Source organism: Ascoidea rubescens (genome assembly GCF_001661345.1).
Source record: "Ascoidea rubescens DSM 1968 unplaced genomic scaffold ASCRUscaffold_10, whole genome shotgun sequence".
In the NCBI taxonomy this organism is placed as follows: domain Eukaryota; kingdom Fungi; phylum Ascomycota; class Saccharomycetes; order Ascoideales; family Ascoideaceae; genus Ascoidea; species Ascoidea rubescens.
In genome coordinates, this window is record NW_017962922.1 from 452,646 (window position 1) to 475,887 (window position 23,242).

At 30.7% G+C, this 23,242-nt stretch overlaps 10 protein-coding genes across 10 annotated transcripts; 8 read left to right on the forward strand and 2 right to left on the reverse strand.

Annotated features, from left to right (window-relative positions):
- Nucleotides 1–20: 20 nt before the first annotated feature.
- On the forward strand, nt 21–3,215 carry LHS1 (Hsp70 family chaperone LHS1; the record flags this gene model as incomplete). Its single annotated transcript, XM_020195075.1, has 1 exon — nt 21–3,215. One exon carries the CDS (start codon nt 21–23, stop codon nt 3,213–3,215), a length of 3,195 nt encoding a protein of 1,064 aa, XP_020046250.1.
- Nucleotides 3,216–3,313: 98 nt separating this feature from the next.
- On the reverse strand, nt 3,314–4,291 carry BUD32 (serine/threonine protein kinase BUD32; the record flags this gene model as incomplete). Its single annotated transcript, XM_020191933.1, has 1 exon — nt 3,314–4,291. One exon carries the CDS (start codon nt 4,289–4,291, stop codon nt 3,314–3,316), a length of 978 nt encoding a protein of 325 aa, XP_020046251.1.
- Nucleotides 4,292–4,417: 126 nt separating this feature from the next.
- ASCRUDRAFT_108434 (uncharacterized protein) lies at nt 4,418–5,500 on the forward strand. The gene has a single exon (XM_020188710.1). The coding sequence runs from the start codon at nt 4,637–4,639 to the stop codon at nt 5,204–5,206; it is 570 nt and encodes a 189-aa protein (XP_020046252.1). The 5' UTR covers nt 4,418–4,636; the 3' UTR covers nt 5,207–5,500.
- Nucleotides 5,501–5,916: 416 nt separating this feature from the next.
- On the forward strand, nt 5,917–6,267 carry OST2 (dolichyl-diphosphooligosaccharide-protein glycotransferase; the record flags this gene model as incomplete). Its single annotated transcript, XM_020190048.2, has 1 exon — nt 5,917–6,267. A coding segment is annotated over one exon (351 nt), but the record flags the coding sequence as incomplete, so codon positions are not given.
- A 62-nt stretch (nt 6,268–6,329) lies between these two features.
- Nucleotides 6,330–7,337, reverse strand: ARG3 (ornithine carbamoyltransferase; the record flags this gene model as incomplete). The annotated part of the gene is made up of 1 exon (XM_020190730.1): nt 6,330–7,337. The coding sequence occupies one exon, from the start codon at nt 7,335–7,337 to the stop codon at nt 6,330–6,332; it is 1,008 nt and encodes a 335-aa protein (XP_020046254.1).
- Nucleotides 7,338–7,536: 199 nt separating this feature from the next.
- Nucleotides 7,537–8,495, forward strand: DPC13 (Dpc13p). The gene has a single exon (XM_020193649.1). It carries the CDS (start codon nt 7,824–7,826, stop codon nt 8,388–8,390), a length of 567 nt encoding a protein of 188 aa, XP_020046255.1. The 5' UTR covers nt 7,537–7,823; the 3' UTR covers nt 8,391–8,495.
- Nucleotides 8,496–10,831: 2,336 nt separating this feature from the next.
- On the forward strand, nt 10,832–12,711 carry ASCRUDRAFT_76868 (uncharacterized protein). The gene has a single exon (XM_020193650.1). It carries the CDS (start codon nt 11,275–11,277, stop codon nt 12,682–12,684), a length of 1,410 nt encoding a protein of 469 aa, XP_020046256.1. The 5' UTR covers nt 10,832–11,274; the 3' UTR covers nt 12,685–12,711.
- An 80-nt stretch (nt 12,712–12,791) lies between these two features.
- Nucleotides 12,792–15,921, forward strand: ASCRUDRAFT_76869 (oleate-activated transcription factor OAF1). Its single transcript, XM_020193651.1, has one exon. The coding sequence runs from the start codon at nt 12,859–12,861 to the stop codon at nt 15,862–15,864; it is 3,006 nt and encodes a 1,001-aa protein (XP_020046257.1). The 5' UTR covers nt 12,792–12,858; the 3' UTR covers nt 15,865–15,921.
- A 100-nt stretch (nt 15,922–16,021) lies between these two features.
- ASCRUDRAFT_36901 (Zn(II)2Cys6 transcription factor domain-containing protein) lies at nt 16,022–16,361 on the forward strand (the record flags this gene model as incomplete). The annotated part of the gene is made up of 2 exons (XM_020190722.1): nt 16,022–16,177; nt 16,278–16,361. Coding segments are annotated over 2 exons (240 nt in total), but the record flags the coding sequence as incomplete, so codon positions are not given.
- Nucleotides 16,362–20,716: 4,355 nt separating this feature from the next.
- Nucleotides 20,717–23,223, forward strand: ASCRUDRAFT_60041 (LrgB family protein; the record flags this gene model as incomplete). Its single annotated transcript, XM_020191249.1, has 2 exons — nt 20,717–22,067; nt 22,206–23,223. The coding sequence occupies exons 1-2, from the start codon at nt 20,989–20,991 to the stop codon at nt 23,221–23,223; spliced, it is 2,097 nt and encodes a 698-aa protein (XP_020046259.1). The 5' UTR covers nt 20,717–20,988.
- Nucleotides 23,224–23,242: the final 19 nt, after the last annotated feature.

Here is a 23,242-nt window from a genome sequence, read left to right on the forward strand (position 1 = left end):
TGGTTGGAAATATATTAACAATGAGGTACCTTATTTTTCTTATAGGAATATTATCAATTTTTCAGTTCATCGATGCTGCCATACTTGGAGTCGATTATGGTAACGACTTTACTAAATCTGTTTTGGTTGGTCCCAATGCTCCCTTTGAGATTGTTTTAACACCCGAAAGCAAAAGAAAAGAACCTTCTATATTTCACATAAGTGAAATTATTCCATTTGATGATAGCAACAGCAATAATAATAATAAAAACCAATTGGAGAGATTTTTCGGTTACGCTTCAAACTCTATTTGTCTAAGAAATCCCTTAAACTGTTTGTCTAATTTGAAAAAATTGGTTGGTAATGTTTTTGATGAAGATTTAATTTCAAATTATTTGAATTATCAAAATCCTAATTTATTATCATATTCAAAATTTTCCCCAAATCCAAAAAGAAATAATTCAATTTTGTTCAACATTAATAATGCTAATAACGCAAAGAGTAATAATAAAAATGCCAACAACAACTTTGAAATTGAGGAGCTTATTGCAATGTCAATTATCGATATCAATTCAAGAGCCGCTCCTTTAACTCCATCAAAAATTGATTCAATATCTTTATCAATACCAAATTATTTCAATCAACAACAAAGGCTATCTCTAAAAAATTCAATAAATCTATCAAATTTGAACCTAGTCTCTTTGGTTAATGACGGATTGGCTGTAATGTTAAATTACATTAAAAATAATTTAAACAATTTAAATTTGATCAAAGATAATAAAAAGGTTGCAAACTATTACATAATATACGATATGGGTTCATCTTTAACTCAAGCAACTCTAACTAAAATTTATTTAAATGGGGAAAAAAATGACAAGCTATCATTAGAAATTCTTGATTATGATTATAATAATCAAATCAATGGAAATTATGTTACTCTTAATATTTTCAATCTTTTAAAACAAAAGTTTATTGATAATAATCAATTTACTTTAGATGAAATTCACGATTTGAATTTAAATTCCAAATTTTTAACTAAATTATGGAGTTATTCAAATAATATAAAATTAATCCTAAGTACTAATAATGACACTTTCATTTCAATTGAATCCCTATACAACAATATCGATTTCAGATCAAATTTAACAAGATTAGAACTTGAAAATTCAATCGATGGTGACTCAAGATTAAGTATAACCAACCCAATCTCAAATCTATTATTAAGAAATAATTTATCAATTGATGATATAGAATCCATTGTTTTAAACGGCGGTTCAACAAGAGTTCCCATGGTCAAAAATTATTTAAACGATTTCATTCAAAATAATTTCAAGAACTCCATTAATAACGATAAAAATAATAATATAATTAGCAAGAAAAATAATGCTGATGAATCAGTAGCTTTTGGTACTGTATTGCATGGTATCTTAACCTCTAAAATATATAAAACTTTTGATATAGACATACTTGATCGTTCAATTTATGATTATTCAATTGAAATATCTAAAATTGAAAACAAAAGATATGAAAATGAAAATGGAAATGAAAAATCATCAAAGCAAATTATTTTCGCAAAGGGTTTTGTTCTAAATTCTTCAAATATAATTGAATTGCCTTTAACTGATTTGTTCAATAATACTGAGGATTTTGAAATATCATTACTTGAAGATAATAAACCATTTCAAATTAAATCATTTACCAACATTTCATCTTTATTAAATAATTATAAATCCTCGCATATAAGCAAAAATGATGAAAGATTTAACCAATGCATCTTGAAAAATGGATTATCTTATTTTGGACATTTCAAATTAGATTATAATAGAATTTTTGATTTAATTAAAATTGAGGCAAAATGCGATTATATCAATGAAAAGGATAATTCAAAATCGAGCAATTTCTTTCAAAAGATACTCCATAAGAAAACAAACGAAGAAGATGAGTCAGATTCAGATGAATCAGAGGAATTAATTGAAATTATTAATAATGGAAATTTAACTGACTTTAATTCAACATTGAAAAGTATCAATAAACTTGAGTCCAAATTACTTGAAAAAAATAAAAAATTTAATATTCCAATTTCTTCAAAAGCTCAATATATTGGTATTAGACCATTAAATTATTTAGAAAAGGAAAATAGTAAAAAAAGACTACAAACTATTTTGAAAAACGATAAATTAAGAGAATTAAAATTGTCAAATTTGAATATTTTAGAAAGTGATTTGTATTCATTACGTTCGACACTTGAGGATATTCAAGAAGAGATATCCAAAACAAATGAAGATGGGATAGTAGATGGAAGTGAGTTTAGCAAAGAAATATTAATGAAGTTTAAAAACAATAAACAGTTATTTAAAAATTTCAATAAATTAATTAGTCATTATTTAAATTGGATTGAAGAAGAAAGTTTTCAGCAGTCGAGTATTATTAAATTGAATTTAAGAGAAATTGAGAAGAAAATTGAAGATGTTAAGATTTTTAAAAGATATATTAGTAAACCATTAAATATATCTGAATACCAACAGATTTATAAAGATGGGTTAAATATTAACAATAAATTACAAGAATTTTTGTTAGATGTTTCGGATGATATTAATGAGCTTCGTAATTTATATTTAAAGAGTAATTTTACTCAGGAAATGTTTGAAAAGGATAATGGTAGAGTTTCTAGTAAAAGTTTAAACAAAATAGAGGAATTGAATATTGATAAACAAGTTCAAGTTTTGATCAACAGATTACATGATTTGAGTGCTGTAATTGAAAAGGAGAGTGTTAGATCAGATGATAAAGAAGACGAAAGTGAAGAAAAAGAAGAAAAAAGTAAAGAAGATGATTATAACGACGACAATGATGATAATGACGATGATGATGACGATGAAGATAATGAAAATTATGATCACAGTGAGAGTAAAGAAATAATTTCAAATTATAAATTAGTTGAAAGGATTCAGTCAAAGATCAAAGAAATTGAGGCATTAAAGGAAAAATTAGAAAAAGAACATGGATACAGAATCAAGGGGATTAAAAGAATATTGGACAGAAGAATTAAAAATAAGAAGAAAAAAGAGGAAAGCACTTTAAGCGTGGAAAATACAGAGGATTTAGAAAGCACAATAAGTGTAGAAGACATCGAAACGACAAATGACAGTGGCAAGAGTAATAAGCAAGAAAATGGGGATTTTAAATCGAATGAAAAGGTAAAGGAGGATTTAAGTAATGAACATGATGAGTTGTAAGATGGATTATTATGAGTTATATAAATTATAAATTATGAAATCTAAGCTATAAATAACACAATTTTTTTTATAATAAACATATGCATATATATTAGGAATTAGCCAATCATGCTCTTTTTTCTACCTCTCAATCGAACCAAATCTAATCTTTTGATGATAGTCTTGTGTTGATTTATATATGATTTGTTATTTAGTTTTTTTGATTTTAATTGGTAGCCTGTTTTGTAACCATTTAATAGCCAGACATTATAATAATTGTTTGCAAATAAAGGATGCGTGCTTATTATTGCTTTTTCTAAAAGATAAAGGTCGACAGCTTTATCCTCAATTAAATTCGATTGAAAACTTAAACCAAAATCAATCAAGTAAGGTAAATAACCATCAGTATCTGTATCATTTTCAATATCAATGTTGATACCTTTCAGGATATAGTTTGAATTCTTTTGAAGAATGATGTTTGAAGAAGTTAGGTCCCCATGACAAATGTCGAATATATGTAAATTTGCAATTTCAATACCGATTAGAGTTAATAGATTTTTGATTTTGTAATTTATAGAGATTATGCTCTTTTCTAGAGATTGACTGATGATATCGTCTTCCTTTAAATTTGAATGAATGTGCAATGGAATCTTTTTTTCAATTGACCATAAATAGTTTTTCAAAGACGATATATTATTGAAGTTTTTCTGGTTGACTCCATCTGGGTCATTTAAAAAATGGCCAACAAATTGCAACCAAATCAAGCCATTGGGAATATCAGTTGCAATTAAGCTTGGTGTCAAGACAGCACCGTCGTTGATAATGTCGTTGGAATTCGATAGCGATAGAAGTTTCAACAATAGCTTCGACTCGTTTAGAGTGCGATGTTTGGTTATTTGCTTGTCTAGAATTGGGTGTCTGTATGGCTTCGAAGGCCTATACTTGATGATATAAATGCTGTCGCTGCTGGTGAGCTGAGGAAGATAGGGATGGACAGAGGTTTGGAATATTATGGCCTCAGCGCCCTGGGACACTACCAGCAAGGGAATATGGGGTAGGAGAAGCAGGGCCTTCCGCTCAATGAGATCTCTGGACATGGCAAGAGAGAGAATATATTTCCATTGTCGTCTCTTTCTTATCGCTTTTCTCTTGGTCCATTTTTCTTCATCAGAGCTGGAAACGAAAAATTGCAGCTGTTTGGATCCGTGTTTCTGGTATTCGCGTCCAGTCGCACTTAGCTGCTGTCATGCGCACAAAGATGCGACCCGGAGTAGTGGCTCCGCTGGGGCGGAGCAGAAAAACGAGCTCAAACACGAGCTCAGATCAGACGTCTTTCTGGTAAAGCGATTTATTGGCAAAACAAGTTTTTTCACTGCTAAGCTAATTAGTCTTGAAGAAACATAAGATAGCATACAGCACACTCAACACAACACTGGTATAACATGTCGGTTCTATATCTGTTTGCACTGGTAATATTTTCCAAGAGAGACGACGATGATGATAAGTGTTCTGGATCCAATTCTAGCTCCCAGGAATGCGAAAAACCATCCACATTAACAGGTGCTACTTTGGCTATAACCATCTGTATCCCCATCATTGTCGTGGGCCTAGTATTGGGACTATTTGTCTGGAGAGGATACAAGAAAAACAAAAAGGAAGGGTTGGAGTTTGAAAATGATCCTGAGTTCAACAATCCAGATAGCTATATAAATAACGACGATATCAACTTAAGCCAATATGACAACCAAAACTATAAATACAAGTTAGACTCTTCTCGTGGAGATAATTCGTTTGGAAAAGACACGACAGATAATGCCTATCCTTATCCATCAAAAACATCAGCCGCCAGCCTAAGCACAGCTACCCAAAGCATCAATTTTGGAGGTAACGATGACAGATACAATATTGCACTTCATGCTATATCTCCTGTGAGCTCCAGAAACAATTCCACTACAAAATTCCATACGCCAGCTTATAGCAAGTCCAAAGAGAACCTTGCACCTCCCAAATAATTCAAATAAAATACGATAAAACCAAATACGAATACGAATACAAATACAATAAAACCAGATAGATCAAAATTTCTTTAACCTGATTAATACTAGATAATCCTAATCAATACAATACAATACACTTAACATTCTTTATGGTTTTCTTCTACCAATGTGTTTATATATTTATCTATCTATCTTTATATTTGATTACTTTCTTTCTTTTTAGTTATTTTCCTTCATTTCTTTTTGTTTTAGCACCAAATTCTTCAACCCCACGATATAATTCTTTACTTCTATTCCTTGTTTCTTTTTCCGGCCGACTCCTGCAAAGCTTGAACATTTTCCTTTGTTTCCGTGTTGATGTTTAGCCGTTTATGGATGCCTATGCACGTGCATCAGAAACAAACGGATTACATGAGTAATGTGTCAGCGCCGGATTTTTTTTGACACGTTTTGAAAGAAAATCCGAAAGAACACAGTGAAGTTGAGCCATGGAAAGGAAATAAGCATCAAGAAATAACCAGCAAGAGATAATCAGTAAAAGATAACCAGCAACAGTAAGACTTAGAGATAGAGCAATTACAACAATCCAAATGGCAAAGACTAAATCCACAGCCAAAAACGCAGGTAAGGAGATAAAGACCTCAAAGTCATCTTCATTCAAATCATCTTCGTCCAAACTCTCTTCATCCACTGCTTCTGCTGTTTCATCAAATACATTTAATATCTTGCACGATTTCCAAAGTTTGATTGTTATAACCTATAAGAACTACTTAAATGATTTCAATTCGAATTTGAATTTGCAAATAATCGATACCTTTCTACTTTATTTGGTCATAATTGGAATATTAAATTTTTCTTTTGTTTTAATTCAAGGAACCTATCCATTCAATGCATTTTTATCATCTTTTATATTATGTGTTGGCCAATTTGTTTTAACTATAAGTCTAAGATTGCAAACGTCGCTAGAAAACATTAATAACAAAATATTCAAGTTTATAAGTGTTAAGAGATCAATTGCTGATTATGTTTTCACTTCATTGATTTTGCACTTTATAGTATTTCATTTTATGAATTGATTAATATATATTCACCAATACATATTTACTCATATATAGATAAATAACTAAACTAAACTAAACTAAACTAATTTACCTTTATTGATGACAAATCCTTCAATGGCTGATATAGCAGCATATAATCTGTTTTCTGCTTCTTGAAATACAACCGAGTTGTCACTATAAAAAACCTCATCACTGACTTCTTCTTTGTGTCTTGGTAGACAATGCATAAATATCCAATTGGAATTGACTTTGCTTGACTTGACTAAATTTGAATTGATTTGAAGGTTTTCAAACTTTTTCAACTTTTCAAGCTTTGAGTCTTCCTCACCCATTGAAACAAATGTATCGGTGACTAAAATATTTGAATTCAAACAACCAATTACTGGATCATTCAAAATCTCAAACTTAACATTGTTTTCCTTTGAGATTTCCTTGCCCTTTAAATAAATATCGTTATTAAATTGAATGTTTTTAGGTAAAACAACTGAGACATTAATACCGAATTTTAAACAAGCAATGGATAAATCGTTTATAACATTATTTGCGTCACCTATCCAAGTCAATTTCAATTTTCCTTTGAACGATTTTTCAACTGGATCATACAAATCGCTAAACTGTTCCTTTATAGTTAGCAAGTCAGCTATGGATTGTAAAGGATGAAATGTATCACACAAGGAATTAATAACGGGCACTGAAGAATATTTGCATAATTCTTGGATATCGTTGTGTGAATTAACTCTTGCAAAGATACACGAAGTCATTGAGGATAGTACTTTGACGGTATCCAATAGGGATTCATTAACACCTAATTGAATATCGTTTTGATTCAAGAAAAAGGGGTGGCCACCAAAATAAACAACAGCACCTTCACTTGAGATTCTGGTTCTTGTTGATCTCTTTGTAAATAGCAAAGCTGAAGTTTTGCCCTTCAAGGCCTGATCTAGATTATTTGGAGGTAACTGATTTGATTTAATCAAATTTTTAAAATATTGTGCTCTATCGATCAAGTTGATTAACTCATTTTTCTCTAATTCTAGCATAGAAACCAAGTGACGAGGTTTGAAACCAGAGACAGTTGAAGACATTCTTAAATTGGAAAAATTATTTAATTTAGCTAGATTATTTAATTTGGCAAATTTATTAAAATTGCTAAAATTATTGAAAATTCTAAATATGGAGGAATACATGTTCTATTTAAAATTGGTTAAAAAATAGATGAAACAGATGAAATTTCGAAATTAAATTATAAAAGACAAAAATATCTGGAAAGTTATATAATAATTGAAATCAATGAGTCATTATCTCAAGTAAATAAAAGATTTCTTATTTGCTCCAATAAAGTCGAGGAATTTTTCAGGAAAAAGAGCACAAATCGAGCGAGAAATTCGGGACGCAGATCTAGGGCATTTTGGGACATTTTAGGGACATTTCAGGAACATTTTAGGAGCACTCTAGGACGCAGGGTAATTATTTTTTTTGTTTTTTGTTTTTTGTTTGTCCAATTTGGAGAAGAAAAAACTTATTTTCAAGGAGGATTAATGAATATCAATAAGAATTATAATCAGATAACAATGCACTCCAGGAAGCTTATTCTCCAATCAATCAAAACCTCTTCTGCTAGGCCCATATTATCCGTGAGTGCGCAGAATGTTCTAGGCAAATCAATAGTCAACAGTCCCAGATGCTCTCAGTACTCCATTACGAAATTTTCCACTTTAGGTGCTGTGAGAAATAGCAGTAGTATAAACAAAAAACCAAACCAGTCTCACAACTTAGTCCACCAAATCGATATTGAAAATATTGAGGAACCGTTTAAAGTTGACCGATTCAAGTTTTCGAACAAGGACAACGCCAGAATAGCCAATTTACTCATCAGGATAAATTCTAATGAGAAAATAAAAACCAAATATGATAGCATAATCCAGATATTGAACGAGAAGAAAATGAATCCCAGAGATGAGAATTTCAAATTGATCAAGCCATTGGGATTCTTTAAAACAGTGCAGTTTATGATGGATAAAGAGATCAAAGCAGCCTTGCAGGAACTAAAATCCGAAATGGACAAAGAAAACTTCAAGCTTGATCAAGACGAGGCTCTCAGCTTGATGGCACTTTTTACAGGAAAAAAGCTCAAATAGTTGACCAACACCTTAGCTATAACGATGAAGAAAGGCCATTTTGTAAATACAGAAAATACAGTAAATACGTTTCCAATATATGGCAACTAATTAGCTTGAAAAACCACCTCAGTGTTCCTCTGTAACGTGACAAGGTGTCTTAGATAACGCAGTCATACGCACATCTAGTCTTGGTGCGCGTGCTGAACGGGTCTTGGCTGCTGCACGCTGCTGGAGTAGCGTGCTGCGATTTGCTGGCCAGAACCGGCGGTGTTCAGCGAAATTCGTAAATTAACCGAGCTGGACCTAAAAAAAGTGCTCCGCAGCGCGTTTCACGGTGCTTGGTACACGCTTGTAGCACCAGCACCACAGCCAATCACAGCAGACGCATTACAAATGCACGCATTGCGATTGCGCCGTGCCAGTTCCGATGTGCGTTTGATCGTTTTGATAAAAGATGGAATTGATTGGAAACGAGATTAAATTTCAACCAAATGCGATTCAGCAGATAGAGCAGATGGAGCAGATAAAATTGGCTCTGTTGATGGAATTGATTGTGGATGGTTTTATTCCTTACGTGCATTTACATTTACATATAAAAAGCTCCCTTGAGCTCAGCTTCTTTAGACTTTGCAAACTATATTCTTTTCTTCTGTACTCCCTTTATCTCCTTTGAAATCTCATGATTTTATTTGGTTGCCAATTTCACTGAATTTCTCTTCGTTTTGTTGTTTTTTCCTCATTTTTTATTGCCTTCACTCTGCAAATCTTCCCCAAAAGAGAGTTAAGTCCGTCAACATCCGATCTACTTTATATTCTCCAACATCTTCCACATTTTATTTCTCTTGCTTATTTCTTTTCTTTATTGTATTTCTCTTGTTTTTATTTTATACAATTACACGCACTATATATATATTTATACACTGTATTCCTTGGTTTTGATTTCCTCAAAATTCTGTCTCCAGCAATAGAATGACATCTTTCTATCCTAATAAACTATAAAATGAGCCAAAACCAACCAAATACTAATCCTTATGCTGGTGATGCTGATACTGACACTTCAACACAAAGCCCCACTGATTTCAAACACTTTAATGCTTCCGATGACTCTTCTAATTCAAATATTTATAATGCTTCTTTGCACAATATACTAAACAAGAAAAAGAGAAACAGAGTCCCCTTGAACTGCTCATCTTGTAGAAAAAAAAAAATTAAATGCGATAGATTAAGACCAACTTGTTCTTCATGTATTAAAAATAACATATCTTCCTGTCATTATTCAAACAATAACCCCCTAAGCACTTACAATATCTTAAACACAACCTCTAATTCAATCCCAATCCCAACCTCTCAAAGTGAAAATCAAGAAATTAAATTATCTTCCGATTATTCAAATGCTGCTTTAATTCCAATAGCCTGTATAACCAATCCAAATATAAGTCCAAATTCAAACACCTTTAATTCCAAAAACTCTGATTTCAACTCTTCTAAAAATAATTATAAAAATGGTTTAAATATTTTCAAATTGAATCCAAAAAAAAAACCTAAAAAAAATATTGATTATGATCATAATCATAATCATAATCACAATCACAATCACAATCACAATCACAATCATAATCATAACCATAATCATAACCACAGTCATAGTCATAATATAACTAAATTGAAAAATATAATCAAAACTAAATCAATCATTAAAACAAAATTTAAAAACAAAATTATTGCATCCAATTATAATTATAATTACATCTATAATTATAAAAGTAATCTCATTAGTAGTAATAATAATAGTAATAATAATAAAGAAACCAATAATGACACCACCACCTGTAGCTATGATGAACTTAATTATGATGAACTTCTTAACTATGATGTTAATATTCCATTTAATACTTTTAAGAAAAAAAACATTTTTCTTCATTTTAAAAACGAGTTAAATTATTTTATATCTGGCCCTTTTACTTGGTCAAGTTCAACTCAATTTGATCCTTTTAATCAATATTTATTAACCAGTCTCAGGTTTTTTAAAGATTCTTTAAAATTCCTTAATACTAATAATAACATAATTAATAATGATAATAAAAATAATAATAACAGTAATAGCCTTTTTTATTTATTCAATTTAATAAATCAAAATGAAAAACATAATTACTCTTTATTCGTCTCTCTATATGACAATTCATTTCAATCAAATAATAATATTCACCAAAATAAATTAACTCAAAACATTATAATTAAAATTCAATCTTTATTACCAAATTATAATCAAATACAAAAATTATTAGAGTTTTTTTTAAACAATTTATACCATTTCTTTCCTTATGCTGATAAATCTTATTTTAATATAATAATTAAAAATTTATTTAATAATAATAATGATAAAAATCAAAATCAAAATTTAAATTTAAATATAAATAACTATAATGATTTATTAGATTTATTAATATTGGTAATTGTATTAAGAATTTCTTATTTATCCATCTCACTACTCAATAGTGATAATTCTAATGATGGTAATTTGATAATAATTGACCTATCATTAATTGATTTAGTTCATTCAATAATAAATTTATTCAACTTTTTTAAAAAGCCATCATTAAAATTATTACAGTTGTTATTGTATCTAAGATCGTACTATTTCACATCAATTGAGAATAATAACGGGAGTGAACAGAATTGTTCTAATATATTATTTAATTTGATTATTCAAACATCGTATTCAATTGGATTAAACAGAGATCCAGTCTTATCACATTTTGAAAATTTGAATTTAATCGATGAAAAGAATTATATGGATTATATTAATTATTCCAAATTTGTTGAATATAATAAATTGAATTCGATTCAGTCATGGAGAAAATTATGGTTTTCAATTTATAATTTGGATATAGATCATTGTATAATGTATGGGTCATTTTCAATAATTGATGATAATAATTTTGATACTAAATTTCCAATTAGTAATGATAATAATGATGATGATGATGATGATAACCAGTTTTTAAAAAGTCAGTTTGAATTTAGTTTGAATAATTTAAAGCCATTTTTGAGTAAATTATTAAATATTCGAAAATCAATGAAAATCAATGAATTAAATGACAATTTTAAGGAGTTTCAAAACCAGTTTTATAAGATAGAGATTTTTGATAAGTTCAAATATTGTGATTTATTAATTAATAGAGATAAAACGTATTCAAGAGACGATTTTTTACATTTGATCAAGTATTTAAAATTGAAAAGTTTCATATATCAAATTGATTATCGGATTTTTTTATATTATGATGAAAAATTGAAATTTTACTTGCAATTCCAGGAAAATGGTTTAAAGAATAGTTTGGAAAATGAAAAGATCAGTAAAGATTATAAAATATTAGTCGATAGTTATTTTGAAAAGTTAAACAGCTGCTTCAAGAGTTCATTAGAGATTATTAATTGTTTAATTTTTTTTTTTAGTTATAAAAATGAGGAATTGAAGAATTATAATATTATATTGATACCATTGTTTTTAAATTTGGTTAGAAATGTTATTAATATACATTTATCATTTGCCATTAGAATAATGATATTCAAGGCTATTAAGAGCGAAAAAACAAATGATTGTGATAAATTAGAAAGAAAGCTTGAATTGGATAATGATTCAATAATCTTAAGTGAAATATTTAAACAGATAATTAAGATGATAGAAAAAGTATTGAAAATATTGGAAGAGAAAAAGTTTCGAAAATATTATTGGACATTAAGAATATCAGTTATGTTTTCCTTTATACTAAAATTGATAAATAAAGATGACAAGAAGAGTGAGAGTGAAAATGAGAATCAAAAGAAGAAAGGAAAAGAAAAGGATAAAATATTTGGTTTTAAAATCACTGATATTTTTGATGTCAGAGAGTTTATAACAAAAGTGAGCGATGAAAATGAGGAAGCAAGCCATTTATTGAATGAATATGATTTCAAAATCCAGCAAATCTTTCCAAATCCAAAATATCATGAAGCAATGACCAAGTTCATCAGATCAAATGATAAGGGATACTACAAGGTCTATGAAACATTTTTGAAATATGAGCAGCTTGAGAGTCTTGCTGATGAGGACAAAACAGAGCCGAGAAACACCGAATTTCCCGTCGGAAGTCAAATTAAAGAGAGCAAAGCAATTTGCTTCAACGAAAGTGAGAAACATTACACACTATTCAGAGACCACAGATTGAACAAAGAGTTTCGAGTGAGTCAAAAACAGGAGGAGAAAACCCACTCAGTCAATATCAACAACGAGCTCATAGGCTTGCTTGACCACATTTCGTTCGACCAGTTATAGGATGTAGTAATAGCATGTTCATTTTTCGCAGTCTCTTCTGCTTTCTTTCGATCTTCGTCTTTTATTTTTGTAGCTCCTGGAGGTCGCAGCTCTTTTGTTCTTTAGGTCTTGATCTTTCGATTTCTTTCAAGAAGTCAAAAAGTCGAGTTTTCAGAGAATGAGGGAAATTGCCCAATGCGGCACTACGGCCGCCTGTTGCCGGAGAGCAGCACAAGAAGCACAAGAAGCAGCTCTTCTTTCAAGCTGTGCTGCCCAAGAGGTATGAGCCTGCCCCCACACAAGAAGAAAAAGGGCAGGGTGGCTACCAGCTGCCAGAGATTCCACGAAAAGAAGATCAAGTGCAATCAAGCCAGACCTGTCTGTGACCAGTGTCTCAGGACCCAACATGCCAGGGGAAGCCTGGTTCGATGCCACTATGTCCAACCTGCTTCCTCTGCTTCTTCTGCTGCCACGAAGCCTAGTGGTACTGGTGTTCTGGGTTCTGTGATCAGTGACCACTACCTCAATGCTGCTGCTGTTCCCATAGGCTGCTTGGTTCTGTCGCCAAATCTAGCCAGCACTCGCCCAATGTACTCGAGCTATAAAAATGGTGTCAATGTGTTTAGATTGGACTCACAGTCCTTCAAGCCAGAGAGCGAGCAGAATGAAAAGGATAAAAATGAGAAAGAGAAATTGCAGCAAGGGTTTTCAAACGCATACATGTATTCAATTAACGATAAAGATACTCTTAACTATAATCATGAAACCTGTGATTCAAAATCCGAATTATCTTTATTAAATATTGATTACAGCGATATATTAAATTATGATGAAACCCATCCATTTTCGTTTTATATTAAAAAAAACATTCCTATTTTGACAAAAAAAAACAAGGGGAAGATGAGCATGGCAGGTTTATTCAGTTGGGAAAATTTGGTTTCTTGTGATTTGTATTATATGTATTTAAAGGAAAATCTAAAATACTTGAAGAAGTTTTTAATCAAAAATCAAGATGTAATATTGGATTCTAAACCGGAAAAAATTAGTAAATTAGATAAAAAGAAATTGAAAATCAAATTATTTTCAATTTTAAATGACAATGACAATGACAATGATCATGATTATGATTATGATAATGATAATTTTAAAAAGAAAATTGACCAAAAGGAAGAATTTAATGAAATTTTTTTTAAATTGATTGAAGTGAAAAAAAAGCAAAATCATTTAAAGATTAATTTCTATGATATTTATGACAGTCTTAATGATAGTAAAATTAATGACAATGATTATGATTGTGAAAATAAGTATAAAGACATTGATATTGATATTGGTATTGATTTTAAAAAAATTGAGGAAAAATTGCCTAAATTAAAGGAAATACAGTTATTGTTGGATTATTTTCTTGAGGAGTTGTATTATTTTCTTCCATATATTGAAAAGAAACAACTTCAAGATATCATAAAGAACTTTTCATTAAATAACCAATTGAGTTTGAGCAGTTTAGGTAAGTTAGGTAAGATTAATAGAAGAAATAAATTGGATAAGTTTGATAAATTACTAGATTTAATGATATTAATAATTATAATAATGATATCATATTTAAACATGCAATTGAACCAAAATAGCCGAATCAATGAAATTAAGGTAAACAATGCAGTGATCGATATTGTTTATTTGATTTTGAATAAATTTCAAATCATCAATTTGATATCAGTTAAATTAATCCAGTTACTATTGTATATCAGAAGTTTTTTTTTCATGTCAAGGGAAGACGGGAATGGTGGTGATCAAAGTGAGAGCAATATAATAATGAGTATAATCATTAGGATGAGTTATTTATTGGGTATGAATCGGGATGAAGTGAGTTGTAATACGATTGAAATGAGGAAAATATGGTATATAATTTATAATCTTGATATTGAGCATTGTATCAATTACGGGTCGATATTATTGATTGATGATATTTCATTTAATACCAAGATGCCTAGATATATCAGTGAGCAAGGGAGAGACATGAATGAAGAAAAGTATTATGAGTTTTTGAAAAGACAAATTGAGTTTAAAGAGAAAGATTTGATGCCATTTTTAAAAAAGATTAGTAATATTAAAGAGAACTTTTGCATTGACGAGATAAATAAAGAGTTTGGGGAGTATAAGGAAAAGTTTAAAGAGAACGAAAAATTCCAGGAAATAGATAATTGTTGTAATTATCAGTTTGAGTCATTTGAAGAAAAGTTGTATTTAATAGAATATGTCCAGATCAAGGGATTTAATTACCACGTTAATTATAAGATTTTTTTGCATTATGAAGAAAAGTTGCTATATTATTTGAAATACAAGGTGAAGGAAGAACTGAAAGAGAATTGTGATAGTATTGAGGATAAAAGCAAATTTGATGAGGAAGTTAAAAAGTTGATTGAAATCAATTTTCAAGAGTTTAAAAACTGTTTAGTTGACTCACTAAAAATTCGAGATCTATTCAACCATTTTTTTGGTGATTATGACAACGCAGACAATGATAGAAATAAAGAAGAAGCTTATTGTGTATTGATACCTATATTCTTTGGCATAATCAAAAATGCTCTAAATTTCCAGATTTCTGTTGGAATTCGAGTTTTGTTGATTACAGATAGAGTAAGTCGTAGTGACAGCCACAACAGCACAATGGAAGAGGTTAAGAATAAGTTAGAGGAGATAATGAAGGAGGTTCTTAAAGTGGTTAGGGGGTTTTTAAAAGTTATAAAGAATGGAATCTTTAAGGACTACTACTCGGGAATTCGAATATCGATGGGATATTCCATTATGCTCAAGATGTTAAGCAATAGCAACGTTGGCGAAAAGGGGATTCGGCACATTTTGGGGACCAAGTTCGACAACTTTTTGGATACACGAGCGTTGTTGGAAACAGGCAGAGAGAAGGAATTGGTGAAGGAATACGACGTGGCGGTGAAGAGGGTGTTGCCGCAGATGCCGTGGCTGGAGCTGCTTGTGCTGGATTTGCTGCCTGAGAGGGTGGTGCACGTGTATCGCGAGCACGCCCCCGGAACACACAGCACGCACGCGCAGCACACGCAGCACAACCCTCGCGCGCACGAGCCGACGCTCGAACAGCTCCGGCAGCAGTTTCTTTATAACAACATCGAGAGCGTCAGCGTTGACGACGAAACCGCGCTCTTGGCGGCGCTTACATGCATGTTTTAGCCCAGTCCACGCAATCATGCGCCAAAGCACCTGTTTCCGCACATACGCGCGGTGCGTCTGTTGACCCGCCGCAGTGGGTTCTTGTTTGTGTGCTCTTTTTGGGCACTGATCGTTTTGATAACCGCTGATGGTTTAGATAAGTCTCCTGAACTCCACCATGGCGTCCTCTGCTGCTGCCTCTGCTGCCTCTGCTTCCTCTGCCGCCTCTGCTGCTCCCAAACGTCCTTCCTGTGATAACGGCGAGAGCAGGATCAAGAAAAAGCGCCAACGGATTCCCTCTGCCTGCTCTGCCTGTCGCAAGCGCAAGGTCAAGGTATGTGCTCCATGGTAACCACCTCAGTGCTTCTCACCTCCACCACTGGAACCATCCCAGCAACACCTACTAACTCGTGCTTTCTTTGCCTCTCCTACAGTGCGACAAGAAGAGACCTTACTGTACCTCTTGTCTCAAAAACAACATCATCCACCTTTGCAATTACATGGAACCCACCTGGTCCATCAGCACCTCCAACTTAGCCAACATCAACACTGTTCTCAACGACCCCACAAACACCCTCAACAACACAATACCCATCACCAACACCTCTGCTCAAAATCATAGTCTCAACAACTCCAGAAACCACTTTGAGCTAGTTCACGAGTCCTTATCGTCGCTGAGCAATCCCAACGAAATCAGCAATGGGTACGTCTTCAATTTTCAGTCAAAATCAAATTTACAAAATGGTCACTTGAACAATTTCAATCAAAATAATTTCATTACAAACAACAATCAAATGAATAATAACATGAACCAGAATATCATGAATCAAAGTATAATGGACCAGAATAAGCTCAATCAGAACAACATCAATCAGAAAAATCTTTCAAATTCTATAATCCAACATTCAAATCAAATTTTGCCTAATATAAATAACACCCTTAGTACTCAACCAAATTCTAGATTTACATCCAATATTAATAACACTAATAACCTTAATAATACTAATAATATTAGTAATATCAACAATATTAACAATATTAACAATATTAATAACATTAATAGTAATAGTATCATCAACAATAATATTAATAAAAATAATAATTTCCAAAATGTTAATACGATTAATTCAAACCAAATTCACGTTCACAAATCAATAAATGATGGCTTGCAAACTTTTGACATAAAAACCTTAAATGACCCAATCAACGATACTCTTATTCCCACCAATACTTCTACTAACATACCTCTACAAAACAATATCAACACCAATAACATCAACACCAATAAAATCGATAACATTAATGACATTAATGACATTAATAACATTAAAAATATCAACACCAATAAAATCATTAATCTAAATAACACCATTAATGGCATTAATAACAAATACCATTCTGTGCCTGATTACACCGTAGATGAGGATGTTATAAACTTTTTTGCTGGCTATTCTCCTGTCTATGCCAAATTCTCAAAGATAACTGGTATTGGCCCCTTCACTTGGGTTGCCATGCTTAGAAAGGATAACTTCTCAAAATACTTAGCTGATATCTTATTTAAATTAAAATTCAAAACAAAAAAGATAGATGAATACAAAAACCTAACCATAAGAGACATGAAAAATGCAGCTTCTTCAAAGAACAACAGCTTTAGAAGACATAAACTATTTCAAAAAAAGAATCCTCAAATATCAAATAAATTTAAAAGCTTTGAATTAAAAACAAATCTTTTAAATAATTTAACTAACGATCCCGAAAGAAATAACAGCCTTGATGATTATGAAATCCAAAAAAAGGATCTCTTGGTTACAAATATCAAAAAAGTTCTTCCTAAAAACTCAATCATCTGGTTATATATCAAATTCTTTTTTAAAAAATTATACCCCTTTTTCCCAATCTTGGATGAATACGAATTTAGATTCTCAATCAATTCAATAGTAGATAGCCAAAATAATATAAAAATCATTGATAAGGCCTCAATAGCTAAATTGGGAATTCTTTTAATCATTATAAGATTATCCTATGTCTCTTTAAAGATTTCAAATGAATTTTCCTTTGAAAGTAAAAACAACAGCAATCTACCCTTTTTAAAAAATGATCTTAAAAATCAAAAAATCGATGAATATAAAGATTTGTTATTAACCCCGGTTGAATTTGATGTGATCTTAATAGCTCAATTGTGTATCAACAACTATAAATTTCTAAGAAAAACCTCCTTACCTGTTCTACAAGCGTTATTATTTCTAAAATTTTATTACATTGTTGATCCTGACGAAGGTGATGAAAATCTATTAGGTAACGCAACAATCTTTAATGGACTATTATTTCAATCAGCAGTAACCATTGGTCTAAATAGAGAACCTGATAATATTCTTAATTTAGACTTTTATCCAAATTTCGGTAAAAATCCCTTTGATACACAGGGCACTCAATCAGCTTTGAGTAACAGTAGTAATATCAATCATACTGGTTGTGTGAAAAACCAGGATAAAATTAGATTATTGAAAATCATTCAACTAAGAAGAAAACTATGGTATTATTTAGTTAACCTTGAAGTTCGGAATTCTCTTAAATTGGGCACTTTTATGAATTTAAATATCAACAGTTTGTACGATACTGAATTGCCAAATTTTGATAATTTCATTAATAAATCAAATAACAAAGACTTGAACTTGGAGAAAAAAGCAATTGACAAAATTTTTAAAAATCAAAACTTGAATGAAAATTATCTAATTGATACATTAAGATTAATAATAAATTTGAGGAAAAAACCTAAAATCAAAGAATTGGCTGAAAAATTGAAAAAATTAGAAAATTATCTTGAAAATAATTCATTGACTTTGAAGGAGATTATTCAAAGTAAAAAAGAAAGAATATTAGCATATCAAAATAATAAAAACAATATTGATGAACTTGAAGATGAAGAAGATAAAAACGAAAATTTATTGGATGAAATCCAGACATACATATCACTTAAAATGTTTATTTATGTTATCAAATATCATATTTACTTACATTATGAGAAAAGCAAGAATCCAATTATGTTTTCTAAAATGCTAAAACTATTAATATTAGACTCGTTAGAATTGGTGAATTATATTGTTTATTGGTTTTATAATTTTAATAGTAAAAGAATCAAATTTTTATTAATTCAATCTATTCAAAATCCCTTACATATTACGGGATTTATTTATATTTCATTGTTTTTAAGGTTAGCGCATTATCTACATGTTTGTCATAAGAATAAAGATATCAATATCAACAATTCAAAGGAGTTTAATAAAGAAGTTCGAAAGATATTGAAAAATATAATCCGAATCTTGAAAATGATTGTTTCGGTTTTTAATAAATTGAAGAAACAATATACATATAGTTGGAAGATTAGTCGAACGTTTAATTCATTAGTTAAAAGTTTTGAAGATAATACAGGACGGAATAGAAACAATGGCATAAATTCTATAATAAATGAGAGTGAACAAGCAAAGGAAATCAAAAAACATTATAACCAGCAAAATGGTATTAAAATCAATAATGGTGATATCAATAATAACAATAATGAAACCAGTGGGATGAATAATAAAAAAATCAATGGCAATAATCTTATAAACAATAATCCCATTATAAAAGATGGTGTTGGAATGATGAAAAAAAATTTGATTGATAAAACTGATAAAATGGCAGATGAAGTTAGTAACGAGATTGAAAAAATAAGTGTTCGAGATGAAGAATCTAATATTAATTTAGACAATGCCGAGTTAAGCGAAGAACTATTTCCCACAGATAATATGTTCAAGTATTTCACATTGAAGGAATTTAAAGAGATTAATGAGATAATGTCCCGATATGATTGTATATATAATGACTTGAATATATTTGTGATTAAGGGAGAAGATAGTATTAATAGTTTGATATTTGAATCAGAGATTAACAAAAGCAAGTCAAGCGAGTCAAAAGATGAAATACCCATTATTCTCACCAACAATTACAATTACACTAATAACAATAACAATAACAACAACAATGCTAATAACCAAAGCGATAAACATGGAGATAATTATGGAAGTAAAAATATTTTGGAAGCCAACCAAGTCAATAAATACAATGAGGTGTATAGGTCTCAAACCACTTTTTCAACTCCATCAAACTTTGAATTTTTGTTGAATCCTGCACCGATAAATGTTGGATCTGAAAACTTGGGCAATGGTGATATCAATAACAACAATAATAACGACAGTATGTTGAATGAGCAGATAATGCCGGTCATGATGATGGATCTGTATTCCAACACTTCCTCTACAAATCAATCGCCATCATCCAACGATATCTTTGCAGATCTCTTCAGCAACAGACAGAAGAGTAATGTGCTATACAATGACTTCTTTACAGGAAGTGCTATCAATGATTTCTATAACAGTTTGGATGGCACATACATGGATATGAGTGCCAATCCCACGCCCTCAGAGGACTCCAATTTCCCAGATTTCGAGACGTTACAGTATCTCCAAAACGCAAATTTTGAGCTCAAAAACGACACCAATGGCAATGGAGATGGTTCTAACAACAACAATGGTGATCTTGATGTGTTTGATTTCATTATGAATTCACGTAATATGTACTAGTTTTTTCAGCCAATAAACCACAAAACCTTTTTGCAACTCGTAGCCCGTTCGAATCCCGGCGGAAGTCTTCACGTATTTTTTGCTGTTTTTGTATTTTCATTCACCGGCACGTTTCGGTCTCCATTTTGGGAAATTCCGTTTCCGTTTTCGGCACAAAGGACATAGTATCGGGCCGAGGGTTTACTGAATCGGCCCGGGGCCTGTCAGCTATTTTCGGTGTGCAATTTCCTCTTTCTCAAAGCTGATTTTGATGCCTTTTCGGGAGCTGACTGTGGAGGTTGAAGACGTCGAGAAAGACAGTTGAAGATAAGTTTGGACCAGTGTTTTCAAAGATGGGGTCCATGGTGAGAAGCTATATAAGCTGGCAATGTTCTGGGACAAGTTTTTTTCTTTTATCATCTTACTGAGTGTCATATTATCTTGATTGCTTTTTGACCACTGGCTGACAGCTCTTTGATGGCTTTTTGATAACTATTAGACCACTATTAAATCTGCCTTATTATGATCATAATCATATTCATTCGACATGTCAACTCAAATGCAAACTATTTCTTCTGATTTTTTTGTTTTGAATCAGTTCAGATCAAATGCTAGCCAACTGCACATCAACAACACAAACAAACACAATGTTTCGTTAATCAAGGACATCTTCACTGGTTTTCTCTTATCATTCAAACTAAATTATAAAAAACTAATCAATGACTATTTTTTTGTTCCAATCGGTTGTTGTATCACTTTAACAGTGTCATACGCATTGAATTTATTGATCAATGTAATCAATTTCAAGTTTCCCTCCTCTGTCTTGTTAATGATCATTATTTTTTTTGTTTTGACTTTATTAACATATGTGGTCAATAAATTCAACAATCTTAAGAAATTCAATTTATACTTGAAAATCTTCATATCGATTATTGAAGTTCCATTTAATTTTTCCATCAACTGGATTAACATCTTTTTTTTACCAAGTTTCATAACATTGCCTTTAGCTGAGGCAATTAAAGTTAAAGAAGGCATCTATATCTCATTGGTGTTCATCATAGGTTATCTCTTGATGTTTGCTGTTATGGCTTATTTAGTATATTTCTTACAGATTCTATTATTGAAAGATCATAAAGCTAAAAGATCAAATCTTACACCTTCAGGTTTCAATCATGATAATAGTACTAATAATAGTGATATTGAGTCTCAAATTCATAGTGATAATAATGAAAATATCGACAATCACAAAAAAAATGGTATCACTAACAGAAATGATGATAACATTAATAATCAAGGAGTTAATAATAGTAATGATATTGAATTGGACTCTCTCAATTCAAGTAATAACCCGAGTATAATTGAAGTTATTCATCTTCAGCCAAATAACCATTTAAATAAGGACAGCCTCGATATAAACACCACAACTTATAATGATAAAAACGCCAGATTTAATAACCAAACATTTGAGGTAACAGAAATTGAAATTCCTCAAAAAACAGCTGATTTGAATCTAACTTCAACATCAAAATCCTTAAACGATCCTTTACACAATTTTAATAATAATAATAATAATAATAATAATAATAATAATAATAATAATAATAATAATAATAATAATAATAATAATAATAATAATAATAATAATAATANTAATAATAATAATAATAATAATAATAATAATAATAATAATAATAATAATAATAATAATAATAATAATAATAATAATAATAATAATAATAATAATAATGTCATTAATAATGATATTAAAACTAGTAATACCAATAATACCAATAATACCAATAATACCAATAATACCAATAATACCAATAATACTAATCAAATATTACAACAACAATATAACATTCAAAACCTACCCGATCGTTCAAAATATATTGCTACTTTGATAACCAAGTATTTTGATTGGTTTGTCTATTTTTCTTTATTTATAATTGGTTTGCCAATATATTTTACAAAATTAAATTACTCACTATTTTTGCACTTGTCAATTGTGGTATTAACTTTTAAATCTGCAATCTTGGTCCCCAAACGATTGCAAATTTATTTCCATCCAATTTTGATTTCTTTTCCAATTATAATCTTATTGATTTTCATATTCAGTAAATTGAATTTCAATAATGGCGATGATTTCTTTAATAGCTTGGAGAGTTTCAAAACCGGAAAAAATTACTTGAATTTATTTAATAATTCAATGCTCTATAGAAATTTGAAACCTGGTGCCGGTGATATTTTAAGCTCTTTAATGGATATAAGTATTGTCAGCTTATCATTGCCCATGTATAAATATAGATATGACTTGAAAAAACATTTTTTCATTTTATTAATTCCAATTTTAATATGTTCGTTTGGGTCTTTTTTCATTTATCCTCCATTATGTTATGCAATCGGTATCAACTCTGAAAGATCAATTGGATTTGTTGGCAGATCTGTCACTTTGGCACTAGGAACCCCATTAATTGAATCACTAAATGGTTCGGTGCCACTAATGGCTGTGTGCACCATTGTTTCTGGTATTTTAGGCGTATTGTTTGGTCGACAGTTGCTAGGCAAATATTTCTTAAAAATCAGAGACGATGACTATGCGACCATTGGAATAACTTTAGGCACCAACTGTGGTGCAATAACAACTGCTCATCTTTTATCGGTGGATCCACGAGCTGCTGCTATGAGCAGTTTGAGTTTTGTTTTGTTTGGAACAATAATGATTATTCTAAGTGCCATAACCCCCTTGGCCCAAACAATTCAAGACTGGGTCAATTTGTGATCTGTTTGCTGCTTTCTGT

What these genes read in the sequence shown, in the direction of transcription:
- ASCRUDRAFT_76869 (XM_020193651.1), top strand. Translation starts at nt 12,859, where the DNA reads ATGCGGCACTACGGCCGCCTGTTGCCGGAGAGCAGCACAAGAAGCACA.
- ASCRUDRAFT_108434 (XM_020188710.1), top strand. Translation starts at nt 4,637, where the DNA reads ATGTCGGTTCTATATCTGTTTGCACTGGTAATATTTTCCAAGAGAGAC.
- ASCRUDRAFT_76868 (XM_020193650.1), top strand. Translation starts at nt 11,275, where the DNA reads ATGTATGGGTCATTTTCAATAATTGATGATAATAATTTTGATACTAAA.
- DPC13 (XM_020193649.1), top strand. Translation starts at nt 7,824, where the DNA reads ATGCACTCCAGGAAGCTTATTCTCCAATCAATCAAAACCTCTTCTGCT.